The sequence below is a fragment of the Canis lupus genome, chromosome 32 (assembly GCF_011100685.1).
Source record: "Canis lupus familiaris isolate Mischka breed German Shepherd chromosome 32, alternate assembly UU_Cfam_GSD_1.0, whole genome shotgun sequence".
In the NCBI taxonomy this organism is placed as follows: domain Eukaryota; kingdom Metazoa; phylum Chordata; class Mammalia; order Carnivora; family Canidae; genus Canis; species Canis lupus.
The window spans coordinates 39654407-39682264 of record NC_049253.1 but is presented as its reverse complement, the minus strand read 5'-3'; the positions used below and the strand labels follow the sequence as shown (position 1 = coordinate 39682264).

General features: G+C 37.4%; 1 protein-coding gene across 6 annotated transcripts; it reads right to left on the bottom strand.

Moving 5' to 3' along the window:
* Positions 1-1186: 1186 nt before the first annotated feature.
* On the bottom strand, positions 1187-27711 carry SDAD1 (SDA1 domain containing 1). Of its 6 annotated transcripts, none has more exons than XM_038582421.1 (23): positions 27464-27620; positions 27225-27295; positions 25938-26042; positions 25415-25513; positions 23254-23364; positions 21671-21742; positions 21489-21589; positions 20231-20288; positions 19345-19419; positions 18449-18550; positions 17821-17890; positions 17057-17160; positions 14941-14998; positions 13807-13865; positions 12993-13069; positions 12722-12819; positions 12542-12618; positions 11752-11878; positions 9840-9934; positions 9513-9703; positions 9319-9403; positions 8325-8486; positions 1187-4119 (listed from the first exon to the last, which is right to left on the bottom strand). In XM_038582421.1, the coding sequence occupies exons 3-23, from the start codon at positions 25950-25952 to the stop codon at positions 4072-4074; spliced, it is 1884 nt and encodes a 627-aa protein (XP_038438349.1). In that variant the 5' UTR covers positions 25953-26042; positions 27225-27295; positions 27464-27620; the 3' UTR covers positions 1187-4071. The 6 variants fall into 6 exon arrangements, with proteins under 6 accessions (XP_038438349.1, XP_038438348.1, XP_038438346.1 ...); XM_038582420.1 differs by lacking the exon at positions 27225-27295 and adding an exon at positions 26186-26250 and having other exon boundaries at positions 27464-27486; XM_038582418.1 differs by lacking the exon at positions 27225-27295 and having other exon boundaries at positions 27464-27710.
* Between the last annotated feature and the right edge of the window lie 147 nt (positions 27712-27858).

Sequence of the window (27858 nt, the reverse complement as noted above, 5' to 3'; positions counted from 1 at the left end):
CAAAAAAAACAAACCCAATATGAAAACAGTAGGTTTTGACTCCAACTGTGACATTCTGCAAAAGGCAAAACTCTAGTAAAAAGATCAGTGGTTGTCAGGGGTCAGGAAGAAAGGGGGGTGAACAAGCAGAGAGGATTGTAGGAGCACTAAAACTACCCTGTATACTGCAATGGTGGACAAATATCATTATACATTTGTCTAGACCATAGAATATACAAAACTAAGAGTGAACCCTAATGTAAACTATGACTTGTGGTGATAATGATGTAGGTTCATCAACTGCAGTGATTGCATCACTCCGGTGCACTCAGTTTTGCCGTGAACCTAGAACTGCTAAAAAAAAAAAAAAAAAAAAAAAGTCTATTTAGTGTCTCCTAGGTGGCTCAGTTGGTTGAGCGGTTGACTGTTGGTTGTTGGTTTTGGCTTAGGTCATGACCTGAGGGTCCTGGGATGGAGCTCTGCCTTGGGCTCTGCACTCAGTTGGGTCTGCTTCAGGATTCTTTCTCCCTCTGCCCCAAAATCCCCCTCTCTGCTCTGTCTCTAAAATAAATAAACCTTCAAATTAAAAATTGGCTATTTTTTAAAATAAGGATCCAGGACTGGTTTTGAAAATTCCCAGACCTAAGGTATATTTGGGTTTATCACAAAGATGGCACTGGCTATCTGTGGAGATTTGTGTAACATAAGTAACTAACAAAGAATTGGTATCTAGAATATATAAAGATCTCCTACAAATCAATAATAAAAAACACCAAAAAGCTGTAAAAGAAGAACCAAATGGCAAAAATCTATGTGAAACAACCTTAACCTCTCTAGTAACCACTGAAATCAAAGTTAAAATAGTGTCATTTTACAAACAACAGAGTACTTCCTCTTGGGCCTAAATTATCCATTTTCTTACATGTGTTATTTGATTATGCTATAAATACTTTTGTTATTTTGTTCCTTTCATTTGTAAGCATTCCCTATTGTAAACATTTTTATGGCTTCAAATTATTCCATCATGCAGATAAATTGTAACTTCATCTCCACACTGAGGTTGGATTGACAAAACAATGAAAGAATTTGCAGAATAAGATTATCATGTAAGAAGTGCCCTACACAAACATTTGTATGGTATTTAAATAGTACAGAATTAGCTGCGCTTTGTTCTTATCTGCATTTTTAAATAAGTACTGACCAAAGATTGAACTAGGAGAGAAAAGTTTATTTCCTTATAAAAGAGAAAAAGCTCCATGTCAGTGCCTTACTTTTCTATTCATTTTCATGATATTTTTAAAATCTCATTAAAAAAAATAAACAATAGTTAATTTTTAGTTTTATTTTATGCTATGAAAGGATGTCACTGATAGAACCTTATTATTCTTGGTAACAAAGCTTAAAATCTATTTATCTAAAATGGTTTGAAGAACAGAATATTCTAAACAATCTGGGTTGCCATGTGACACTTTAAATACATACATTTTCAAAGAATTAGAATATGAGGTAATGAAAACAAAATTTATATTAACTATAACTTTTCAGAAATTATACCACCTTTTAAACCATAACTTTTCTGATTCAGGAATAGATTTCCTACTGCTTTCCTGCTCATCATATGCATCAATTTGTTAGCAAATAGCCATTTCACCCTCCTGCCAGCTGAACTTCCCTTTTTAGGATGCTCTCAGCCCTATGCTGCACCTTTTTTCTGATAGCTCCATAAGCAGCCTTTTATTACATTAGTCATTTTTGTAAGCCTATTTCTTAACTGGATTGAAGGTTTCCATATGGCACAAACATTGTGTTTGCAACCCACACATTGAGCATTCAATATATGTTTTTAGATTTCAAACTAATTCCCCCCAAAATGGATGAAGGGTGAAGCAAATAGTTGTAGCAACTGTAACTGTTGTTTCATTTCATGAAGATTAAACAAAAAATAAAACAAAAACTTAACATTGCTAATCTTTGATGAGAAATTTACTAAATGCTAACATTCTCAGAATTCTCAATCAATGAGGTAGGTGGTCTTATATTTACAGAGAGAACTGACTGGAAATAAATCACATATTCAAATACTTGCTGAGCAACTAACATCCTGGGCACTGAACTAGCACTAGTGATAGAGCAGAGAACAGACTCTGCATTTCATGACTCTGCTGAGATCACATACAAAATACATCAGCATCCTAGAATTACACATCACTTTATATATAAGTTATGAGCCCGGAAATGGGAGCTCATCCGTGAAATGGATCCATTCTTAGTACTGACAAAAAAAAAAAAAAAAAAAAAGGAGATTGCAAAGCTGATGCTCAGACTCTGATGATCACTTTAAGGTAAAAGTGACCCTGAAAGACCACTCTGCCTTTGTTGACAGCATCCAACCTTGTGAAAATCTGATCTTCAAATTTATAGTAAATATTCACAAGAGAAGATTTCTAAGATTTCCTTTATTAGGAAATTGGGTAGAATTAAGATACTATGCATTTGAGAAATAAGAGTTAAGACTTTCACCTTTTTAAATGAGATATTTTTCTACTTTGCATATAAACCTCAGTTAAGAGCAAGGTGAAGCCACAGTAGTACAGAAGTCAGAGCACAGAATGGACTTTGGCCTCCTGGCCTCTAAGTGGAGTGGGAAAGTCCAAAGGAAGGATGACTTCCAGACACCATCACAAGTCATGCAGCAAAAGCTGTGAACCCTAGCTGCTATGCCATTTTGAATTTTATTTACCTCTCTTGAGGAGACACCCAGTTCAAAAATGCAAACAAGAGAGAGAGAGAGAGAGAGAGAGAGAAGTTTCAGGTCTGAAATATTCAAATTTGCACTGGACACTTCCTGTTAAACAATGAAGTTGCTGAAGTTAACTCAGAACTCCTCTCACCAAGCCAGTGTAATTTCAATGTTAAACTTCAAGATTTTCACAACTAATCTCTAGCGAGCTGGGGCATCTTTGGGGAAGGTCACAAAGTTTCAAAATAAAACCAAAAGTCTTTTGGACTTGGAGTGGAAAAGTGAACACCGAAAGTGAATTAGAGAAGTAGTTTTCGAAGCTACTTTCTAATTCTGGGTAGACAGAAAATTGCCTTTTACTCTCAAGCAACAATTTTCTCATCTACCACAATATGATCTAGGAAATCAAAGGCAAAAGCATCAGACTACTTCCAAATGCAATGACTTGCAAACAGAGAGGCTGACCATGGCTCTGTGTCCCTTGAAATCCACTCAGACATGCTTAGGGGAGGGAGCCTAACATGGCACTTAACACACACAATAGTACCTATCTGACATTAGGAACCTTTTATTGAGATAAAGCATACAGCAAGCTAAAAATACTAGAGCATGAAGACAGGCTGAGGAAACCAATCTGATTTCTTATTCCTTTATGGTGGCCCAAATGACGAACTAAAGACACTCTAAGATTCCTATTTATACTTAAGGCAATTTAAAAAGCGAGGTCTTAGTCAAAAAGCCTGTACCTGGCATTCAAAAAGATATGTAAACTTTTTTGGATGGACTAAATTAGACCTAAATTGGCGACATAAAATCTGTACAGCAGGGACCTGTTTTTTAGCAGGTAAGCCTATATACAAGTAAGAATCTCTTACTCTTGTAACATTGTCCTGTTGAGAAAATGTTGAACTCTTATGCCCTGTAGAAGCCTCTGTGACCCCAGAGAAGCACAGACCTATCTTTACTAGAGAACTATTTACACTGCACATAAATACACATACAATACACATCCGCCCCCTCCAATTTGCCAAATAGGCTGTGAATGCCTTCTGTGAGGGGTGATGGCTCATTCATTTTTATATCTACAGTGACATTCAGTAGGCATCCAACAATATTTTTCTTTGCATGAATGCTAAATGAAAATGCGTTTACAACACCACTACTGGTTAACATTCCAAAGATTCCCATTACCCAACTCCAAAACAGAAATACTGAATTGCTACCAAATTTACTGTGTTTTTCACAATATGGTACCTTCAGGACTTTTTAATGTAAACATGCTTGATTAACTAATTTTCAAAATAATGATACAAATTTAGCATTCTTCTTGGAATGGAAGACTTGCTCGGAGGTTACTTCATTCTTTTTCTCTTTTTCAAAAGTGCATCTCGTAGTGCCAGCTGGAACATAAGAAAAAAAAATCTAAACATGGGAAGTTTTGAGTATCCCATTATACCAACAGAATCACTAAATCAACAAATCATCCCGAGATTATTAAGTGTGTGTGTATTGGATACTAGTCCATGAATTCTCAAGCACCACTTTGATTCCTAGAAATTTTTTAAGATCTCTAGCTTTTGAATTTCAACAAGGTTAAGTGTTTTTTGTTTGCTTTGTTAAAGCATTTTTTGGGGTGGAAGTCACCTGATTCTCTAGCTAAATGTTCAAACTATCTGCATTTTATGATTTTAAGGTATTAACTCCTTGTCTTTATTCATATCTGGGAATTGGTACATCTTTGTAGATAGTCAGAATAGCTAAGGATTAAAGGTATAAAAATTAACAAGTTCATTTTAACCTAATTTGTATGGCTGAAGAAGTATTTCTCAGACTCATCTGTCTTATTCTCTCATCTGCAAAATATAAAACCATAGTACCTGCTCATATTGTTCTATACTGATTAATCTAAAAAAATACAAAGCTCTAGAATAGTCAAGGCACATGGTAAAAACTATGTTAGATAATGTTATAATCCAAGGTTACATGGGTTTAATTCTGCTTATTAAACTTTGTAATAAAGCACAAGCTACTCACTACTCTCACACAGATCTCTCGGTTCCCTTCTCCCTCCAAATGTCACCCTTTGAACATAAGGAACCAGTATATTCTCCTTCCTCTTCCTTTACCTTTCCAAAGGTTTCACTGTAAGATCCTCCTCTCTTTCTCTGCCATATGCTTTACCTTCCTTTTCTAGTCTCATTTTTTTTTAATATTCTATGAGTATATTCTATAAATTTGCAGTAAGACCCTATGTACCCTTTCAAGGCATGTTAAAGTATCACTGAGGGGGGCAGCCCCGGTGGCGCAGTGGTTTAGCGCCGCCTGCAGCCCAGGGCGTGATCCTGGAGACCCTGGATCGAGTCCCACGTCGGGCTCTCTGCATGGAGCCTGCTTCTCCCTCTGCCTGTGTCTCTGCTACTCTCTCTCTCTGCATCTCTATGAATGAATAAATAAATAAAAAATAAAAATAAAGTATCACTGAGAGGTATAAGGGGTATGAAATGTGATGCTTTCTCAGAGAGGGCTTAAGGTGCACAAGCTAATAGAAAATATATACTGGTCTCTGCCACTGGTTCCTGGCACAGAACTCCTAAAAGTGGTAATTTCCTAAGTGATAAGGGCATCTTGTTTTAATATTTGTCCTTGACCCTGTCCCTGACACAGGGCTCCCCAAACCCCTGTAATTCCTAAGTGATAAGACCACTAGAAGAATCTTTTTTTTCTAATGAGGCAACTAGGTGGGCTGCTGGATGGGGGCTGGCCCAAGAAAGACCTTGGATTTTTGGCAACCCCCACCCCCAACATACACATTTCTCCAGAAGGGGAAAGAGGCTGGAAATGGTATTAATAATTGATCACGCCTATGTGATGAAGCCTTCAAAAAAAATCCCTTTACTGTGAGGTTCTGAGAGCTTCCAGGTTAGAGAATACATCTACACCAGGAGGGTGATGTATTCCACTTCTGTCCACAGGGACAGAAGCTTCTGCATTCGGGACCCTCCTAGACCTTGCCCCTATGTATCTCTTCATGTGGCTGTTCATCTGTATCCTTTATCACATCCTTTAATAAACTAGTAAATTTAACCGTTGCCCTGAGTTCCATGAGCAGCTGTGGCAACTTAATGAAACCTAAGGAAAGGGTCACTGGTCAGAAACACAGGTTATCACCTGGGCTTGTGACTGGTTTCTGAAATTTATGTGTGTGTGTGCAATCTCATGGGACTGAGCCCTTAACCTGTGGGATCTGACACTATCTCCACAAAAACAATGTCAGAATTAAATTAAATTGTAGGACACTTAGCCAGCATTACAGAACATTGCATGTATAGGGAAAAAAGACTCTACACATCTGGTGACCATAAATGTCAGAAGTGAAGTGCTCTGTGTGAATAGCAAAAGAAACACACAAAAGTTGGACTGAAATGGGTTTTTCTATTTCAGAATCACAGGTCAGTTTGGGAGATGCTCTAAAGTTGCACGTCCCATACAGTAGTCACTAGTTGCATGTGGCTTCTGGACATTTGAAAAATGGTGAGTCCAAACCGAGATGTGCCACAAATTAACACACACAGTGGATTTCAATTAGTTCAAAACCAAGAAGGTACAGCATCTCATTAATAATTTTTATACTGATTGATTACATATTGAAATGATACCATTTTGGATGTACTGGGTTAAAAAAGATATAGTGCTAAAATTAATTTCATCTCTTTCTTTTTGCTTTTTCATTCTAAAATTATATATGTGGTTTATATTGAATTTCAACTGGGGAGTGGTAGTCTAGATTGGAGAGAATAAGAGAAAATTAGAAACCTAGAGTCAAGTTTTGTAACTTAGAGACCTTAAGGAAAATATAGGGCAAGGATACATACTAGAAATTCTGATTAATTTCAGGTTCCAAATGGCAAAAAAAACTACACGACAAGGGAAAACATTCTTGAGCCAACAAATGCATATGTCTAATGAACTCTTACTCTTAAATAAAAAATTCTTTCATCTTTGAGGGAGAAGTTTCATGATTCAAGGGTTGCTGGCAAGGAACAAAGCAAGGCTTCCAGATCATGCCAAAAAAAAAATCTCTCCAAAACAACAGAGGAAGTATGGAGTGGGGTCGGTCACAAAATGTAGCAAAACCACAAAAACTTCAAAATGAAGGAAGGAAAAAACCATGGTGCAACTCAGTGGTTACTATTCCTCAACCCTAAAATCTTATAAATGTCTGCTGAAGGATAAGCTAATGGACTGCATCAATTCAACTATGAATTTAAGTTGAATTGATAAAATTCAGATATTTATTTATTATGACTTATTTACGTAATTTAGACAGGGGGAGATAGTAGGGGTGGTGGGGGAGAAGGGGCAGAGGAAGAGAGAGAATCCCAACCAGACTCCCAATGAACAGGTGAACAGGTAGGGCTTGAGAGTATGACCTGAGCTGAAATCCAGACTCAGATGCCCAATAAACTGAGCCACTCAGGCAGCCCAAAATACAGATATTTAAAATCTGAAATGGCACCTTTCTTTTCACCTCAATTTTAACATTCTTTATTCAAAATACAGGTCACTTTATTATTTACATAATGTTGCTGGACACAGTTTAGGAACCAGAAAAATGAAAAATGAAAAATGAAATAAGCAGACAGGTAGATTTTAAATGGCACCTTAATTCAGTTAATACTGCCTTGGTGCCCCCACAGATGGAATATTGCCTTGGAAAGCTGGCCATTAACATTCTGGTCTGGCAGGCTCATCCTTGGCTAGCAACTTAGAAATACTGGTATATTCTTGGACTTGACTTTCTGGCGATCCTTCAGAATACATTTACATATATTCTGGTATACTCCCCATAGATAAAAATGTGAAAACATGAATTTGTTATAACAAATTACTCAAATAAGCAAGCCAACTGAGCTACATAGGACTACACATCAAAGACCATAAATAGATAAAATGAAACTCCCAAAATCTTTAAACATAAAAGCTTTGCAAAAGAGCATGTAAAGAAGGATCATGTTATGTTTCACAGATGCAACATCAATAATTTTAGCACCCCCATCTTCCTTCACAGTATTTAAGGAATAAAAGTCAGATTTTCCTGGCTCTTTAAAATAAAAATAAAATAAAATAAAATAAAATAAAATAAAATAAAAATAAAATAAATAAAAAAATAAAATAAATAAAATAAATAAAATAAAATAAATAAATAAAATAAATAAATAAAATAAATAAAATAAAATAAAATAAAATAAATAAAATAAAATAAATAAAATAAAATAAATAAAATAAAATAAAATAAAATAAATAAAATAAAATAAAATAAAATAATTTTAGCAGAGGGAAGACCTTACAGACCATCTTGCTTACACTCTTTTAGTTATAGAGGAAGAAAATGGACTCCTCTTTGGTCACACAGCTGAATCTCAACCACGTCAAATATATAGTTTACATGTCCTCACCACTTTCGACCTCTCCATGCTCTCTAATTATGTTCCCCATTAATCCTAAGACACACATAACACAAGGTCCTGAAGGTACAACTGTCTTAAGAGTAAGGTCTTAAAATGACAACAGTATTCTAACCAATCAAGCTTCAAGTTGAACTCACCTGCTTTTCTCGGAAGGAACGCTTGTTTTTTGACCGGACGTTATGGCTATATCGCATCATCATAAAGTTCTTCTGTTTTTTCTTCTCTTTATTTGTGGAACTGGAAAATGGGTTCATTTTGGTTTTCTTCCTCACAAATTCTTTTCGGTCTGTCTTTCCAGCCTATTAGCACACACACAAAAATACTTCAACAGTTATCTAACCCACAATTGTGTCTCCTCTATGCTAGGCACTCCGATGGATGCCAAGGACAAAAAGATGGAAGGAACTCAGTCCTTGCTCCCCAGGAACTCACTCCAGGCAAGAAATGACCATGATATACTGTAATGGGGCAGGGGAAGCTCAGTGGAAGAAAATGGCGTAATTCAGCCAGTCAGATCAGAGGAGCTTCCTAGAAAGGGAGACTGATGAGCTGTTTTTGGCAGGATGAAGGCATTTGTGGTGGGAGAAAGGAGGGGAAGGGTAGAGCAGTTCAGAAAGTAGGATAAAATATGGGAAGGTGGTGAATAACGAACATGGATTTTTAAATTTATCTAAACACGTTTCAGCACAAATGGAATGCACAGGGTGATATGAAACCAGTACGGGTTGTGCCTAAAACAATAAAGGTATAGACATAAAGCTGAAAAGCTAGGTGGTTGGAAATGTGAGAGATGCGCAATCACGCACAGCCACAGCACCTTACCAGAGGCTTTTCTTCAATGACTATAAACATTCCCCTGCTTTCCTAATAACTTGGAAATGTACTGAGCTTCCCAGATACCAGAACATGTACTAGTGTCTTTCGGTGTTTTGGATGGTGGTTACATGGCTATCAACTTGTAATAACTCATCTAACAGAACACCTAATACCTGTGCATTTTATTCTGTTAATTCTACCTTTATTTAAAACATCAAAATAAAATACTGCCATTCTGTGGCTATTCATTTTATTTCATTTTTTATCTTATTTGCTTTTTGTTTGAGGAAACAGAGAATAATAAGCTTCACTTACCACTGCTGTTGCTAGTCTTGTCTCCTTGTCAGATTTTGGCTTTTTATGAAGGCGTTCAATGTCCCGAAGAGAAAGTAACTCACCCCTGGGGTGAAGAACAAATATAATATGAAACTAGGGTGGAATTCCTTTCCCTAATACTTTCATCATCATGTGAGCTCACTAAAGAAGACCTGGTGCATGTGTTGTTTTACCTGGGCTCCTCATCATTATCTATTTCAATATATTTCCTCTTTTGGGCTTTCCCTGGGGTAGCGTCGAGTTCTTTCCTCATTTGGGCTATGCGGATTTTCTGGAAGTCTTCCTGAGTTAGAACTCGGCTCGTGCTAATGGCTGCAGCTTTGGCTTTCCGCTCCTCCATGGGCATCCCGTTGAGCTTCTTGAACTTGAAACCACACAACAAAAGTTTAGCTCAAGTGAGACCATAGCTCCCCAATAAAGCCTAGCGTAAATTAGGTCTTAATAAACATCAGAGTTTATGCAAGAGTGATGCACTTGTACAAGGAAATTTCAGGACTTACTATTTCTTGCTGCTCTTCATCAGAAGAATGATGCACATCAATCCACTCACCATCAGCATCTGCCTCCTCACTGAGACTGGTACTTTCCCACCCATCTGTGAGAAAAACAAGATAGTACTATCACTTTATGTTGTGTACTCACAGTAAGTTGAAATAAATCAAGCAAAAGTAAAGTATCAAAGTCAATGGCGTTCTACTGACCAAGAATTGAGCAACATTTATTGTTAAATAAGCCACATCGATTTAACTCATTTATGGAATGGGAAATAAGCACTGACTATGTGTCTACCATGAGCTAAAGCCTTATCATTACTTTTTTTTTTGCCTTATCATTACTTTAACTCTCATGACTCAACAGAAGAGGAACAGACCCTATAAGTTAGGATGCCTACTCTACTGCTAGAAAATGTGGCCTACAATGCACACATTTATGAAAATCATGTCTGAGCCTACAGCTCATGTTCTTTCTATCAAACCATGTACATGAAAATAGCACCTAGACATTTACCTTGGCCTCACAGCAAATGTCTGACAACTTGTCTAAGTGTATTTAAACATGTTTCTTGAAACTAGTCAGAAAGTCATTCAGAGAACTGAAGTCGAATATTCTGGATGTGAAAGAACCTTGCAGACACCTCAATGAAGAGGCAATATAGTTCTTAATGAAGTCACCACAATAAACTTTTAAAATTACAGACACTTCCAATTTTTCAGTTAGTCCCCATAAGAAAGTGTTTCAGCTTTTCGGTATGGTGTATACACAACCACTCCTGCTGAGGCCCCAACTCTATCTCTAGTCTGGTATCTTGCTATATATCCAATCCTACATTGTAATAGTTTCCTGAATCCTTCAGGGCTTTGCCCATAGTTTGCCTGGAAAATCTCCACTATTCTACCATTCCTCACTTATTATTCAAGATACAGCTCATGGATCAGCATCTCCGAATCCTTTTTTTTTTTTTTTTTTTTTTTTTTAAGATTTATTTATTTGAGAGAGAAAGAGAGCATGCGAGGAGATGGAGGGACACAGAGAGAGAAACAAGCAGACTCCCCAAAGATCAGGGAACCTGACACAGGGCTGGATCCCAGGACCCTGATATCATGACCTGGGCTGAAACCAAGAGTCAGACACTTAACTGAATGAGCCACCACACTCTTTGAAGACTTTTTTGAACCTCTGAGGTACACCTGACTTCTCTCCTGCCCTTCTTTACATTACTCATTATATTAACAAAACTTTTTAAAGCATTATCTGTGAGCTAGCCCCTGACAATGTAAAGATGAATGGTATGGTTCTTGCCCTTGAAGATCTTTCATAAATAGCTCAGCATTTCAATCATAAATCCTGGGAACACTACTGCTAAGCTATTTATGAAAGATCTTCAAGGGCAGGAATAATTCATCTTTATATTGGCAGAGGCTAGCTCACAGGTAATGCTTTAAAAAGTTTTGTTAATATAATGAACCAATTAGTAAGAAGAAGATAGGACTCTAGCAATCAAGGTAATAAAGGCTAACCCTGGAAATCAGAATGGAGTTTCTCAAGCATTCTTCAATATGTTCAACAAGTGTTCTCCTTCAACAAGGAGAATCTTAGAGGGTTGCTTAGGACTGATCCTCATTGTTTTTTCTAGACAACAAACAAAAAAACCATTGTCTTGTCCAAGTGCTCAGCATGCTCTTGGTAAGGGGTAGCTACCCTGAGGACATGATAAGACATTAACACTATAATGCAAGGTCCCTAAGAGCAGGAACCATGCCCATTTTGATTCCCAAAGGGGTAATAGTGCTTGGCATATAGTCCTTGCTCAATAAATATCTGTTGAATGAATGTTCAATCAGCATAAAGATTTCAAGGTAAATCCAGTATAGGAGTGATTTTATCTTGAATAATGGTGAAATGAAACTGAACCTTCAACATTTTCAGCATTCTCTTCTTTTCCAACTTCTAGAACTTCTGCTCCTGGAATGTAATCTTTAGCATCTAATTCTCCATATTCTTGCACTCTTGCTTCTATGGAGGCCTCTGTAGGCTTGCCCTAAAGCAAAGAACATTGTTTTGTTTTAAAGATTTATTTGAGAGAGTACACATGCACAAACATGTGTGCAAGTGGGGGGAGGGGCAGAGGAAGAGAAGCCCAAGCAGACTCCCTGCTGAGCATGAACAATGTAAGTAATCAAATGACAAAAACACTCCACTTCTGCCTTGGGTCAAAGTAAATCCCTCAGCCAGAACTCTGCCTACTATTTTCTTTCTTCTGATTCCATCAGGAAACAGGGATTTAGTAGAGAACAATGCTCCAATTCTCAAGTTTTGAGATCACTATCTCTCTCTGTTACATATACACATTTCTCTTTCTTCCCAATTCCAAAGAGGTACTATCTGGCTGAGGAACAGCCTGTTCAAGACTGGCATCAGTTATTGACGGATCTCTGGAATTCCAATCTGTTAACAACGTTAAAAGCTTTCAAGATTAAATAGCCTGATAAGTCTCTAAGACTCAGTCAGCATCAAAGAGTACATGCCAACTACAAAATAGTTAAGGCAATGGTATTCACTTCAATTGTATTCTGAGCTTTAAGAATAAAATTAGCAATACTCTTAGTGGAAGCTTTACAAATGCTGAAACTCATTCTGTAGGAAGTTGTTCTCACCTTCCGAGATCCGAACCTTTGGATCAACATATGCATGTTTCACTTACCCGGAATTTCTTCTGCAACATCTTAGGATTCAGTGTTCGGAAGAGCTGAATCAAAGTTCTAGCAGACATCATCACATCTATAAAAAACACCTGTAATTAGAAACTCCAGAGCAAAGAGTCTATTGAGAAAAAAGAGTCATTTGATATTCTTTGATCTACAGAGAATAACATGCATCTTACTCTTATCTCTGTGTGTTTTATACTGAACTAGGTCTTGGAGAAGTTCTTCAGTCATGGCTAGAGGACATCGAGCTGTTATTTCTTTTATAGCATTGATTCTAAAAAAGGAAAATGAATTTAGAAAGCCCAAACAGCAATCTCAGATAGTTAAATCTAAGAAAGTTTCCTAAAAAGACTAAGTCAAAAGGTATATAAATTGGGTTTCATAGGGTTTCTAGGGCCAACTGTCCATTAAAAACATACACACTGCCTCTAGGCACATTCTACATACCCTACTGTCATGACCTCCCCAGAATTCTTGTCGGTGACAAAATTGTTGGCCACAGTCATGAGCACTGACTGAATGATCTGAAATGGAAATAAAAGAAAAGGGATGACTGCTGATAAAATGTCTCTACCTACCCAAACACTTGAGGATGAAGGAACAGTAAATTATTCACAGTAAAACAATCATCTTCAGTTTGGGAGTTGGAAGGAATAGACTGAGGAAGACAAAAATACTTTGGGTTTCAGTCTTCTTGACTATCCTTGGATTAAATTTTGCTTTTAATATTATTTTTCAATATGGACTTTAAAAATTGCTTTGACCCAGAACAATCCCATGCTATTTATTTTATTTATGTTTAAGTAGGCTCCACGCCCATCATGGAGCCCAATGCATGGTTTGAATTCATGGCTCTGAGATTAAGATCTGAGCTGAGATCAAAAGTTGGACACCTATCCAACTGAGCCACCCAGGCACCCCTCCAATTCTATTTTAATCAAAGAAAGGAATTATGAGCTTTAAAAAATAACCACTATAAAAATTTACTGATAATTCTTTAATTTACTGATATTTTTGACCTAACAAAAGATTTAAGCAATTAAAGTCAGAATTTTCATCAACTTATCTAAAACGAAGTTTACTTTTCCATAGTAAATGTTTTTTTTTCTTCAATTTCTGTTAACTAAACTGCTGTGTCTATCTCCTTAAGAGTTAGTGTCTCTTCTCATTTTGAAGAAAGAGGGGCAGGGGGCAGCAATCCCTGCGGGAAAAGCTACCATGATATACTTAATAGACAAAAGTAAGGTTTAAGAGTTCTCACCTCTGGGGGTACTAAGTGATGAGATGCTTGGGCAGCAAACAGAAGGATCTTTGTTACTTCTAAAAATATAAGAGATCAGAAAAATCATAGTTTATCGTGGTATCTCTCAGGACTATAGCAAACATGGTAAGCACGTTCTCACCTTATGCTACTGCTGCTTACTCCACCCAGAACAGCCAATCCCCAGAACCCTGCATGGCTCACTCCCTCATTTCCCTCAGGTCCCTGCTCAATTGCTGCCTTGTCAAAATGTCTTTCCTGACATAATCTAAACTAGATCCTGCTCCAGTACTCTGTATTATCTTTATTCTTCCTTTTTCCTCAAAATATGTATCTTCACCTGGACACTGTACACAGAGCACTCTCTGGCTCTCCCTCCAGAATGTAACCTCTATGAAGGTGAGGACATTGCTTTACATTTTCTGTGGAATTCTTAGTGTCTAACTCAGTGTCCAGCCTAGAAATCACTAAATAAGTGAAGAACTACAAACATAAATATATACACATGCTCTCCCTTCAAAGTGGCAGTATATATTAGGAACAAGGCCTCTGGCAAAAGAAGCGAGGTGAATCCTACTTTGCCATTTATTTGCTGAGTGACCCTGTTCTTTTTATTTCTACATCTCATAGGATTAAAGTGAGGACTTGATGAGATGATATTTGTAAAGCACTTAGCACATCACATGGCTCATGTTAGGTATTCAACATGCTGGGTTCCTTCCTATCTTGGTTCAAGTTTAAAGGCAAAAGCAATCATCTCTTCTTTCCTGCTGTTACATTGTTTTTAACTGAGAATACACACGAGGGCAATGATAACAGTAAGATAAAATTCTGGTATCTATTACAGTTACAGGTCAGACTTCTTTTTTAGAACTTTCTACTTGTTTATGGTATTACAAAAAGACATGCTTTAAGAATCCAGCCTTTTGTCTTCCAAAAATAACTGCTTCTTAAAGTTGATAAGCAGAACAATTTACCCATGACAGACAGTGGAAAAGAAAACATAAGGGTTTCCCTCTGCTTCTCTGAAACAGAGCACACTTTACTCCTAACTCTTTGCCTTTAATAATTCCAAAACAAAAGGCATGGATGGTTATTCTAACCCAAGTTCACCAAAGGAAGTGGGAAGCTTACCTCTTTGGTGGGGCTGCAGAAATCTTTGTACAAAGGGATAGAAGTTGAAGAGAAAAAGCTGTGGAAAAAAGAATGCACAGACTTTTATTTATGTAACTCAAGCTGTAGAGTTTTATTTCTCCTTAACGCAATTTTATCACCAAGCTCAACTAACTAGGGGCCACTTTTTACTTTTGTTTTCCTCAACAAGCATTCATTATTCAATGTGCTGTATTACCCAAGGAAAGGGAGGCTGTGAGGCTGCCATTCTTATGGTAAGGAAGAAAAACGTACATGCAGAATAAACCAGGGGGAAAAGAGGCAACCAAAATGTAACGTTTCTACTTTTAAAATTGGTGTGGCTACAGAGATAACTTTAAGCCTTCAAAGATAAAGAGGAATATAGAAGGGATAGCAATGATATTAAGGCTCCAAAGCAAAGGATAAAATAGTAACTCAAAATCTGAATAGCACCTGGTATTATTTAATCACCAAAGCCCCAACAGTTCTCATTTCATTACTGGACACCAGTCCACAATCACACTCGTTATACTCCAAGCTCTATGTTTGACAGAGAAAACACTAGCACTCTGGAGTCTACCTAAATAAAGGTGACAGCATCTAGTTATTAAAGAAACTGTATTTTTTTTTTTTTTTTAGTTGTAGTTGACGTATATTATATCAGCTGCAGGTTTTACAGCATAGTGATTTGACATTAACATACATTACAAAACGTTCACTGAAGCACCTGTAATCTTTAACAAGGAGAGAAACTTTGGAAATGGACTGGTCCTTCCCAAAGTTCAACATGTCAGAATCAATTATTTTTTCCTATTTAGCCACAAAGCAAAACCATGATCATACAAGTAATAAGGAAGATTCAGGTTCAATATAAAGATGGATGCTCAACTACAGTCAGTTGTGAAGCTCTAACATCATTTCTATCAAACCATGCTTAAATTACACATCACTTTTGCTTTCCTATCAAGCTTAAATTCAGGCCTGACATGATATTTTTGCACAAATATAACATAAATTGACCAGGTAATCCTGCTGTGGGACTACAGCTCATGGAGAAAAAGTATCTTATTCTTTAAGATATTAAGTTTTACTTAGAAAAAGGGGACAAGTGTTTTCACTCCATATACTTTCATTTTTAATTGAATACATGTTGACACTGCTAGATTTTCAGTAAGCAAGCTTATTTTATTTTTTTTCTTTAAATAAACTTTTTGAATGGGGTGCCTGGCTGGCTCAGTGGAAGGGCATGCAACTCTTGATCTCAGGGTCACGAGTTCAAGCCCCATGTTGGGCATGATTACATAAGAATCAATCAATCAATTAAACTTTAAAAAATAAAAAAATCTTTTGAAGAAAGCAATACATTTAATGACATACAGAGCAGCACATCTCCAGAGCAAAAGGATACAGAACAACCTCAATGGCCATTTCTTCATGGCCTCATTTTTTGGAAATCTCTTTTTCTACAATGGCAGTGAGTCCATGAGTATGTGCGAAGTTTCCACTATGTACACACTATACAGATATATATATATACACACACATATGTACGCATATCTGTGTGTGTATATATACATATATATAGTTGCAGGTTTTACAGCATGGTGATTTGACGTGTATATATATATATATATATATATACACACACACACACACACACACACGTAATACCACCAAAGAACTCCTACAATTTAATTCAAAATGAAATAAATGACCAGAAAATTCAGCTTTGCAAACACTGATAATCTCCTACCAGGGGTCTGGAAGTCAGGAAAGCTATAAAGGAATAAACACACTGCAAAATGTACTAATAGTCAATAAAAATACACGGATTATGTTGGCTCAGAAAAACGTATATGTAAAACAACTAGAAAAATAGAACACAAAATAGTCTGTCCATAAATTGAATATATGTACAATTTAACATCCATACTTACTGATAAAAAAAAAGTGATAAAAATTGCTATTTTGGAGTGAAAGATTTTATTCTTCTATAAACTGTATAGGTTTAAATAGTTTCGAGGGATAAAATTAAGCCACTGTTCTACCTTAGTGGCTTTCCTTTCACCAAGAATTCTAATATTCACTAAAATGAGAAACATAATGTAATTCGAACCTCATGAATTCCCACCAATCTGGAGATGAGGTTCATGAGCATCATTTTCACCTCAAACCTCTCCGTAGAGCTCTCTAGTTGTTTTAATAATTTTTCTGCAAAATCTGGAAAGAAGAAGATCAGAGAAGTACACTGTGTAAGTCCATGGTCTGTATAACATTATTCAACAGGTGTAGAGAAGGTCAGTCATTAGATCAGTGACTGTGTACCTGGAATCATTCTGCTGAACCAGGATGTTAAGAACAGCAGCATCACAGATGAAAAGATTCACACAGGTAAATGTACTTTCAATGGTGCCCAAAGTTAAGTCTTAAGGATCTTCAAGATTTTTAGCATCAACATCTTGAGTGATTGATAGGAGCTCCACTTAACAGTTCTCAGAGCCTTGCTTCTCAAAGTGTGGTCCGCAGACCGCTACCAGCTGGTAGCTTGCTAGAAATATAGAATCTCAGGCCCCACCCCCCAGACCTACTAAATCAGAATCTTCACCAACAAAAGAGTATCATTTTTCATTTACTCAAGCACAATGTCCTACCACTACTGTGTTGTTAATGACATGAAGTAAAGAAGTATTCTTCCACATTTTTCTTATTTTGCTGTGGACTGGGAATTAATAACTTCAGAACATAATTCCCCCAGGCTACAACCAACTAATAACAACTAAACAATTACTGGTTGTCTATTAAGTGCTACGGATCTTATATTCCCTGGTCACAAGCAGAGATAAAGCCAAAAAGGAATTTGGGAAGTCATAATTATAATACCTTGGGGATCATGAATCAGATGAATAGCTGAAAAGTTAAACACCTCTGGTTTCTTCTTCTTTTTTTGTTTCTGAAATAAAACGAGAGGAAAAACATTTACATTACGCCACACTACTGGGGGAGGTGAACCTACAACAAATTTGTTCTCAAAATCTTTCAACTAGAACTAAAGGTGGTTTTAGTCTTTTAACATTAAACCTCAGTAATGTTTCAGCACATAGCCCCTGTGAGACTGCAAGGAATTTAGAAACATAAACTATACAAAACAGAGAAGGGCCAAATTAATGAGTTTTCAGACTAAGCATTACAGAATATAAAATGTATTTCATTGGTGTACTCTTCTGAGAAGATAAGTCTAGCAAAAATACCCTAATATAGGTCATCTTGATCAGAGCAAGTGAAAACTGAATTTAATCAAGTTAATTTATTCAAGTCACAGATTTTGTTAGAACTGAAAACATTTCATCATTTAAAAAAAAAAAAAACACAGTACTTAAAAATTTATCACACATTTCTAAGTCTTTCAAAGATGTCATTTCTTTATTTCAAATTCTAAAGAGCTTTTGTTAAAAATTCCATATTCTATAGTCTAATGATTCCTATCTCATCTTCCAGGTACAAGCCTCACCTTGAGCACTTTCATAGCCTTTTCCAACCTTTTCTTGTTTTTGGAGCTTTTCTTCCCCGTGGCATACTGCACTAGCAGGTCTCTTGCTGTTGGTCCTTCATCCTGAAGAAGAAACCACTTTGTAAGCAAGGAAAATCTGCATAGAAGCAAATAGTAAGTCTTTTAAAGTCTTTTTTGTACTTACACAATCACTAACAAAAATGAGTATGACTTCAAATTAAAAAAAAAAATACTTGCCTACGTGTACAGATACAAAGATTTTCACTGCAGCACTGATTTTTGTTTTTATATTTTGCTTTTTATCAAAGTATAGTATATACTTTTATCAAAGTATAGAATACAATTTTGTTTTTATTTGAGAAAAGAAACTAGAAACAGTATCATTAGGAAAATGCTTAAGCTATATAATACATTCATATTCTGAAATAAATATTCTTGTTACCAGAGGAAAGGATTTTTTTTATTTTAGTAAAAAATACTTTTTAATAAAGAAAATTTCATGACATCATAAATATTCATTTTGCCTTTTTAAAGATGTCACAACATTATTCCTCTCCTTCTCTAAATACTAGAATACTGACATCATCTCAAAAAAATATGCTGGTGGCAATTTTCATTCTAAGTTTAATATAGTGAGTTAAAGGTATAGCTTTAGAACGAAGAACAAGGCTAAATGAATCTTTTATTAGTTCTGTAACCAATCTCAGCAAATGTTAAGTGACAAATTCTAAATAGAATAAAGCCTCAGCATGGCAGAACACAATAAAGGACAAAGGTATCATGTAAGTTTCTTTCTAACTTGAGAAGTCATGGATTTTATAATCTGTACCAACAGTAATAATGAAATCAGATAGACTACTGTAAAGTTCAGAAGCATCTATGGTTGAATGTTTAACCTCGGATTCTGAGTCGCTGTCCTGTTTCTCCTCTTCATCTTTCCCAAGGAAAAATGTCAAAGCAGCAACTAATATCTAAAGACCAATAAGAACAAAGTTAATCACTTATCCTGGCTTACAACGAAGAATAAATACTTTTGTTTATGTATTATTCATGCACAGAACTAGGATCTGAAGGAACAAAATTAGACTGGTGGGATTTGGGTTCATTTTTCTCAAGAAATTTTTTCTAAAGATTTTATTTATTTGAGTGTGTGCGCAAGAAAGAGAGCACCACTGTGGGTAGGGGCAGAGGGAGAGGAAGAGGGAGGCTCCCTGTTGAGCAGGGAGCCCAATGTGGGCCTTGATCCTGGAACCCTAGGATCATGACCTGAGCTGAAAGCAGACACTTAACTGAGTCACCCAAAGCCCCCCGTTTTTCCTAATTAAAACATAATGTTGTCATAGCATTTTTTGTCCTGAAAGTATATATAATTTAAAAAGTTATTTTTAGATAAAAACAGCCAGTCTCTACATAGTTATCCTTTAAATAGACTGCCAGGAATTTCTACATCCCAACCCAAGCTCTGAAAAGTGACATTGAAGCCTTTCTAACGGAAAGTCAAACACGTTCTTAAATTTCTTTCAGCTATGCCTGGGCCCTTAAAAGAATAGTCAAACACTAAGGCTATCATTTAATACAAAGCATTTAAAAAACTCCTAACTTTGGCCCTTCTAAAGCACAGGTGAACCAGGAAAGCAGCCTAAACACAAAGAGAGCTTTACTAAACATGAACTGCATGCCCATACAGTACCTCTTCTTCATATGCCCATCTTCTTACACCTTCCATTTGGAGAACTGGGACTACTCAAGGCAGTGCCTTCAAATAGCCCTATAGACACTCACCTTGGTGACCTTAGAGAAACATGCCGTTGTGATCACATTGACAGTTTTGGCATCATTCCTGGGGTAAGACAAATGAGTGTTTCAAAGTAAATTCATTCTATTGCATTTCATAGCACTGACAATGGCACAAAATAATATATATTTCCAACATGTTAGACTCCATAGTATGAAAAGTTGTGAGTTGCAATAAGTAAGTAAATAAATAAATAGTCATGGGTTGCTAAAAAACACCACAGATCACTAAATTGTCAACCTTAGGAAAACATTTAATTCAACATTAGCCCAGCCTATGTCAGAAAATTATGCAGCCATTTAATATGGATTTTTTTGAAGAATTTTTAATGACACAGGAATCTACTGAAGACAAGAGAAACAAAAAATAGAAACTTAATAGTATTGCAAAATTGCAACCGTATTTAAGAATTCATGTTAAAGGGGGCATCTGCTAAGTGGCTGGCTCTTGATTTCAGCTGAGGTCATGATCTCAGGTCCTGGGATCAAGCCCCATCTGGAGCTCAGGGGGAGTCTGTTTGAGGATTTCCCTCTCCCTCTAACCCTCTCCCTGCTTTGTGTGTGCATATGCTCCTCTCTCTTTCAAATAAATAAATCTTTAAAAAATTCACATTTAAGAAAAAGCAAGAAAATATCATAAGCTATCAACAGTGATTGATTATCTCTGGGTGGTAAAACTATCAAAAAATTAAAAAAAAAAACACTTTCTAGCTTCTTCCAATTTTTTTTTTTTTTTTTGCAATAAGTATTACTTTAATAGTAAAAAAAAAAAATAGTGAATAAGAAAAGCAAAAGACATGAATTGGGAGCAAAGTACCAACAGATCAAAGTTTATAGAATGTGATACTTTATATACATGGGATAAACTAATGTAAAAATCTTCAAAGTGACAGAGTAGAAAGTGCACAGAATTCAGAGTCTGATATCTGGATTTGAATTTCAGCTCTACCCTTGACTAGCAACTAAGCTTACACTATATGAACTTCAGTTTTGTTACCTATGAAACAGGGATAATTCCAGATAACTTGCATTATATTGTTCTAAAGGTTGAATGAGGTATTATGAGGTGTAAGGGGCTCAAGAAATGGTAGCCAATGTTATTAGTTTTTGGATTGCTCTCTATTTTTAATTCCAACTTAATCTATAAGAGAAGTATATTAAAGAGCTCAAAATCCAGAAAGTATTTGTATATGTACTCTGTAGTAATGGGTCTTCTTCTCAAGAGACAAATACATATATATATTACCAGATGTTTCTTTTGTAGAGTTCAATCATCACATCCAAAGATATCTTGGCTGCAGTTGCATTGCTATCTCTTAACATGGTATACATGAAATTCTGCAACACCTAAAGAAAAAGAGGAGAAAGAAGACAATATGATACATTGCTGGTACATGCTGCAAACTTGGAAAACAAAAGGGTACTTACAATATTCACTTTATTGTTCTTGTGTTTTGCATTTATATTCTTGATATCAGTGACAATATGTGTGTATAAAGTCTGAGGAAAAGAAACAAAAACATACAAATATTAATTAACATTTCTAACCTTGCTCAGTTTGGAGCAAAGTACAAAAGTATGGGAGAATTTAATCTTACCTACTTTTCATTCTATAACAAGATACCATAAACAAAACAAAACAGCAGCTAAAATACAAAAGGAAAGTTGCCCTGAAAATGTTAAACAAAGAGCTACCATATAACCCAACAATTCCACCTCTAGTTATATATCCAAGAAAAATGATAGTTCCAAACCAATATCCACACAAATATTCACAGCAGCATTATCCATAATAGCTAAAAAGTGGAAACAACTCAACTGTCCATTCACCAACGAATGGACAAAATATGGTATACCCATATAACGGAATATTATTTGGCAACAAAAAGGAATGAAGCGTTGATACATGCAATAACATAGATGAACCCTGAAAGAATGATGCTAAGTGAAAGAAGCCAGACACAAATATTATGTATTGCGTGATTCCATTTATATGAAATACCCAGAGTAGACAAATCTATAGAGGCCAAAAGTAGACTGATGGCTACCCAGGCCTGACAGAGATGGGTAAATGGGGAGTGAATGCAAATAGGTACGGGGTTTCTTTTTTTAGGGGGGATAAAAATATTCCAAAATTGATTGTGGTGATGGTTGCAAATTCTGTGATTATACTAAAAACCACTGAACTGTATATTTTCAATAAATGAATTGCATGTGAATTATATCACAATAAAGTTATTCAAAAAAAGGAAAGTTGCTCCATTTACTTAGCCCCCACCTGGTATACAAATAACCACTGGTGCCCAAAATATGCTTCCATAGACAACTTTTATCCTATAGTTAGAATCACGAAGTTCACAATTGCTAAAATCAAGTGGTGGCAGTGTCTTAACACTTGGGAAAAAGAAAATTTTTTTAAGTTAATAAATATAAGCTTAAATTTTTCTTCCTTAAATTTCTTTCACAAACCTTCGGCTTCTGGTCTTACTTATAAAAGCAAACACAAAATCACAGGGAAATATTTAATAACAAAAAAAAGTGTTTTGGAAAATAGTGTGGGGGCTTTTATAGCTATGAGTGTCCAGTCTGTGCTCTGATTTAGCTAGTCAGTATAGCACAGTTGAAAAAGGCACGGGTTCTGGAGCTACAATACCTGGGTTTATATTCCTGCCTTTCCACTAACATGTCCCATGATTCAGGGCATCTCATTCTACTTCTTTGTGCCTCAGCCTTTTCATCTCTAAAATAATGATAACAAAAAAACCCTAGTGCATTTTGTGAGTAAATAGATGAACATCTAAGAATCTCTGAATGGTACCTGGTAAAAAATAAGCACTCAATAAATGTTATTAGCTATTAGCACTATATTGCATGCACACAAGTGTTGATTTTTTTCCTGTTAAAATTATTTTTAACCGTATTCAATAACATCAAGAATTCAATCTACAAGTTTAATGTCACTGCATGGAAAAGTGAAACGTAAGGGGGGAAAAAGCAATTTTGCTCCTTACCTTTCGCAGAAGCTTATCATGGCAACGCAGAAGTTCAAAGAAAAGTTCTAGCAAACTTGATGGATTGATGAGATTCTTATTTCTCAGCAAGATCAAAGCTTTGCAAAATGTCTAAGGAAGAAAAAAGAAAACATATTAATATATGATGATGATGAAATTAAGATGAGAAAAGGGAGTATGTATATCCCAAAAGAGTGTGGTATCTTCTACTAATTAGGCACTATTCTGTGCATGAAAACAGAAAGTCATTCTCTGTCATCGCGAACCTTACATGGGAGTGGGGTGGAAGAGGGGATAGAGGAGCAAGGAAGCATGTAAACAGGGTATCTCAGACATTGAAATATATCATGAAGAAAGTAAAACAGGGTAATATAATTGATACACAGTGACTGAGGGAGGGCTCACTATGGAGGCCAAGTGTCTCAAGATAGGACAAACTCCTACCGTGCACAATGAATGCACACAGATAAGAAAGGTGAGGTAACAAGAACAGAACTGAAATCATCAATCTGAATTTGTGACCTTATAAGGCATTCCTTAGCAGTAGTGTTAGTACCATCAATCACCTGACAGCATTTGTAGCACTCCTGCTTACACCAACTTTCATGAGTACCCATATCACCCAAGGTTTGGCTTCTACTACCATTCTCCATTAATGGAACAGGTAATCCTTGGAGAATAGCTGATTCTCAAGTCTTGGGGCACGAAAAGCAGTAAAAATGGTTTTGGAACTATTCCGCCAGAATGTAAGGATCTTTCAAAAATATAAGGAAGGGGCTTTGCCAAAAGGACTGAGAAGCTCCCACTGGCCAAATGATAACAATTTGAACAAAAAATAATAAATAATGCTTTAAAAAAAGAAATGAATAAAAAGGACTTAGGTACGTGATACAGTTGGTTAAATGTCTAACTCCTGGTTTTGGCATAGGTCATGATCTTAGGGTGGTGAGATTGAGCCATGTGTTGGGCTCCATGGTCAGCACGGAGTCTGCTTGCAATTTTTCTTTCCATCCCCTCTGCAAGCTGTCTCTCTCAAATAAATAAATCTCTCTCTCTTTTTAAAAGATTTTATTTATTTATTCATGAGAGAGACACTGAGAGAGGCAAAGACATAGGCAGAGGGAGAAGCAGGCTGCCTACTGGGAGCCTGATGTGGGACTTGATCCCAGGACCCTGGGATCACAACCTGAGCCAAAGGCAGATGCTCAATCATTAAGCCACCCAGGTGCCCCTCAAATAAATAAATCTTAAAAAAAAAAAAAAAAAAAAAAAAAAAGGACATAAAAAGGTTACAATGTTAAAGAAAGAGAAACACAAGAAAATCAATTTTATTGATTTCATTAAGTAACAGTTAACCTATATAGGTATTTTGTTTCTTCCATTAAGAAACACAGTCTGTTCTATCTGTGTTAAGCAGGAAAAACTTGGGAATGATTCAAAAAGTCCTGGGAAAATAATAAATACACTAAGCAGAAAGTCCAGCAGTTGTTAAGGACTAGTGGTTATCACAATTGCCAATTAAAAAGAGGAATGTTAATTACACAGACTCAATCCCTGGTTTCCCAGCAAAGGAAATATCCATTAATTATTTTTAAAAACCTATTGATCATCATTAAAAAAATCATATAAAGAAAAATACACTCATTTATTTATTTAACAATGCATGCAGGGATGCCTGAGTGGCTCAGTGGTTGAGTCTCTGCCTTTGGCTTGGGGTGTGATCCCAGGGTCCAGGGATCAAGTCCTGCATCATCAGGCTTTTGGACCTCTGGGTTAGTCAGGTACCACTATTTGACTGGGAGGACAACCTCTTAGGTGCTAGGGCTCTAGCAGAGGGAGAGAGACAAGCAGACTCCCCGCTGAACAGGGGCTCCATCCCAGGACCCTGAGATCATGACTTGAGCTAAAGGCAGGCATTTAACCAACTGAGCTACCCAGGCGCCTCTAAAAATAAAATCTTAAAATACTGGAAAGAAGTAGATCACGTAGGGACTTATAGGCCATGTTAATAAGTTTGAGTTTTACTCTAAATATAAATAGAAGCCATGGAAAGATTTTAAGGACAGGTGACACATTCTGATTTACATTCTAAGAAGATATTTAGCTGAGCCTGTTCTCACATAAACACAGCACAATACATCAATCCAAATACTGAACCTACCATTCGAAGATCTGGATCCAAGACAGTGTGATTGTAGGAGAGAAGATCTTTCAGCTCTTGGGGAAAGTTACTTAAATGTTCTGGGTAGCAGTGACCAATCTGTAACAAAGCAAAGGTTCTTCTGAAGTTTCTCTTTCTCTCCTATAATTCATATGCACATATATATGATGTTCTGCAAAAGGAGAGTAAAAGCCTGTTTGATAGAAATAGATGGTTTCAAATAATTTCTTTTTATTCTACATGCTAATTTCTCTGACCACGATTTAGTATCTGCTCTTATAATGAGTTTGAGAAAGAACCAAACAGTCTGAAAGTTTTGCTTTGGTTAGTTCTGCTAAAAGCTCCAGTGAAATCTAATTCAGCTCAGGGAGAAAATAAAATTTGCAAAAAAGAGGAAACTTAAAAAAATTTTTTTTAAATTACGTTTCCATTCCTAAATGGAATAAGGTTGGGTATTACTGGAAAAATATTCTGCAAACTGTATGAAACAATTAGTTTTTGTTTTACTCAGAAATCATCTTACCTGTGCCATAAACATCACTAGCTCTGCCAGTTCTTTGCTAGGTTTATTTGGTTGTAATTTAAAAACCGCCACATTGGATTCGTAGTGATTATACTGCTGTAGAAACTGTAGAAAAATAAAATTTAAGTCGGTCACATTCTATTACATGACTTTCTCAGTAAAGAACAAGAAATTACTTAGTACACATCTCTGATAGTCGCGTGGAAAAGGGGAACTGGCAAAAGTGCGTAGAAACATCTTTCCTTTACCTGCATTCTTCAAAAGAAGTCTTGAAAAACGTGGACACATCACAGGTAATCTAAAGACCCCATTCCTTTATCATTAGAAACGTAGGTGGTATGGTAGAAGGAACGTCGAGAAAAGAGTCAAAAGCTCAGATTCAATATATAGAGCACTCACAGCAGCAGGAAAATAGAGGTCAGAAAACGAAAACATCACAACTATGTAAAACTCTCCAGTCAAAATTACCCTCTTCCTTCAAACAATGATTTAAGATTTTGTCCTGGAGTTCTAGATAGGATGTATCCGCAGCCAAAAGCAGCACACGGCAATAACCAGAACAGCTCACACTTATTTAGCGCTTGCTGTTTAAGTCGTTACATACATTATTTCGCTTAATTATATGTAATTGTAACGACAACCCAACGACCTAATGTTGGAACTCTCCAGGCCTCAGTTCCATGCCCTACATCCACCTTCCAGCCCTAGACCGCAGCTTTAAGTTGTGAGAGAGACACTAGGGGAGTATTATTTTTAAATATTGATTTATTTACTTTTAGAGAGAGTCGGAGAGACCATGGCGGGGGCGGGATGGTGGGGGTGGGGGGAGGCAGGGCGGGCAGAGGGAGGAGCGTCCTCAAGCAGACTCGCCTCTGGAAGGGGAGCCCCGGCACGGCTCCCGCCCAGGACTCTGCTGCGGTCATGACCGGGGCCGAAATACAAGAGTCAGAGGCTTAACCGAGCCACCGAGGCACCCTGAGAATCAGCGCTTCTTTCCGTCAGCGGTCCTAAGCGGTCCCAAGCGGTCCCAAGCGGTCCAGTGCACTCCACAGTCCCGTCTCCGATTGCCTCGTATCTGTGCTTATCCAACAGACATCTGAAGCTCGGCATGGCCAGAAAACAACTCCGACAGAGCCCTCAGGCCTCCAGCTTGCTCCCAGAGCGTCAAGGAGAAGACCCGCGGCTCCCAGACGTGCTTCAGTTAAGACCCTGCTCTCTCGGCTCCCACTACCGTGGACACGAGTGAGGAGGCGGCCCCGGGACTGGGCGGCAAGTTCCTCGCCTCACCTCTTCCCCATCGTATCCATGGTTCGGCCACAAATTACACGTCTCTAGGGGCCTGTCCGTGGCAGCTGGGACTACGATGTAGTTTAGAGAATCCAAATGGCGCTAAGTTTCCATGCGGTGGGGAACCAACCCGAGGGCGTGTCCCTCCCTAGGGGGACCCGAACCGCCCCCCCCCCCCGGAAGATCCGCGCGGATCCCAGCCCCGCTGCACACCTCCCCTCGCCGCGCCGCACTCCCACCTCCTCGACGTAGGCGGGCGGATCCCGCTTGATCAGATTCTGTAACTGTGGCAGGTTGCTGGGCAGCTTGTTATTGTTTCTGTTAGACATGCTGGTTGCTGAGCCGCCCGCAAGACGCGGTATGAAGAAGCCCCTCTCCGCGGGCAACGGCCGGCAGCGTCGGCCGCGTGTGGGACTCGCACTTCCGTGAGCGACCGGAAACAGCGCGTGGGAAGCTCAGCAGGCGGCGCCATCTTGTCTCCTGGAGGGGCGGAGCGAGGGGGGGAGCGGGATTACGGGAGCCTGAGAGTGTCAAACTTCTGCCACTGCCGGAATGTTCAACAGCGGTTTACACGAGGTTTGTTCTGTTTCCCCCTCTCTGGCAATCGTTGCTCTACGTAGCGTTTCTGAAATCT

Bases quoted from the DNA above. Each gene is read 5' to 3' on its own strand.
- SDAD1 (XM_038582418.1), bottom strand. From the start codon at position 27,553: ATGTCTAACAGAAACAATAACAAGCTGCCCAGCAACCTGCCACAGTTA. The intron at 21,590-21,670 runs GTAAGTACCCTT...CTTTTTCTTTAG, and splicing joins AGAACAATAAAGTGAATATT to GTGTTGCAGAATTTCATGTA. The intron at 9,935-11,751 runs GTTCAGTTTCAT...TTTTTCTCACAG, and splicing joins GAATGCTGAAAATGTTGAAG to ATGGGTGGGAAAGTACCAGT.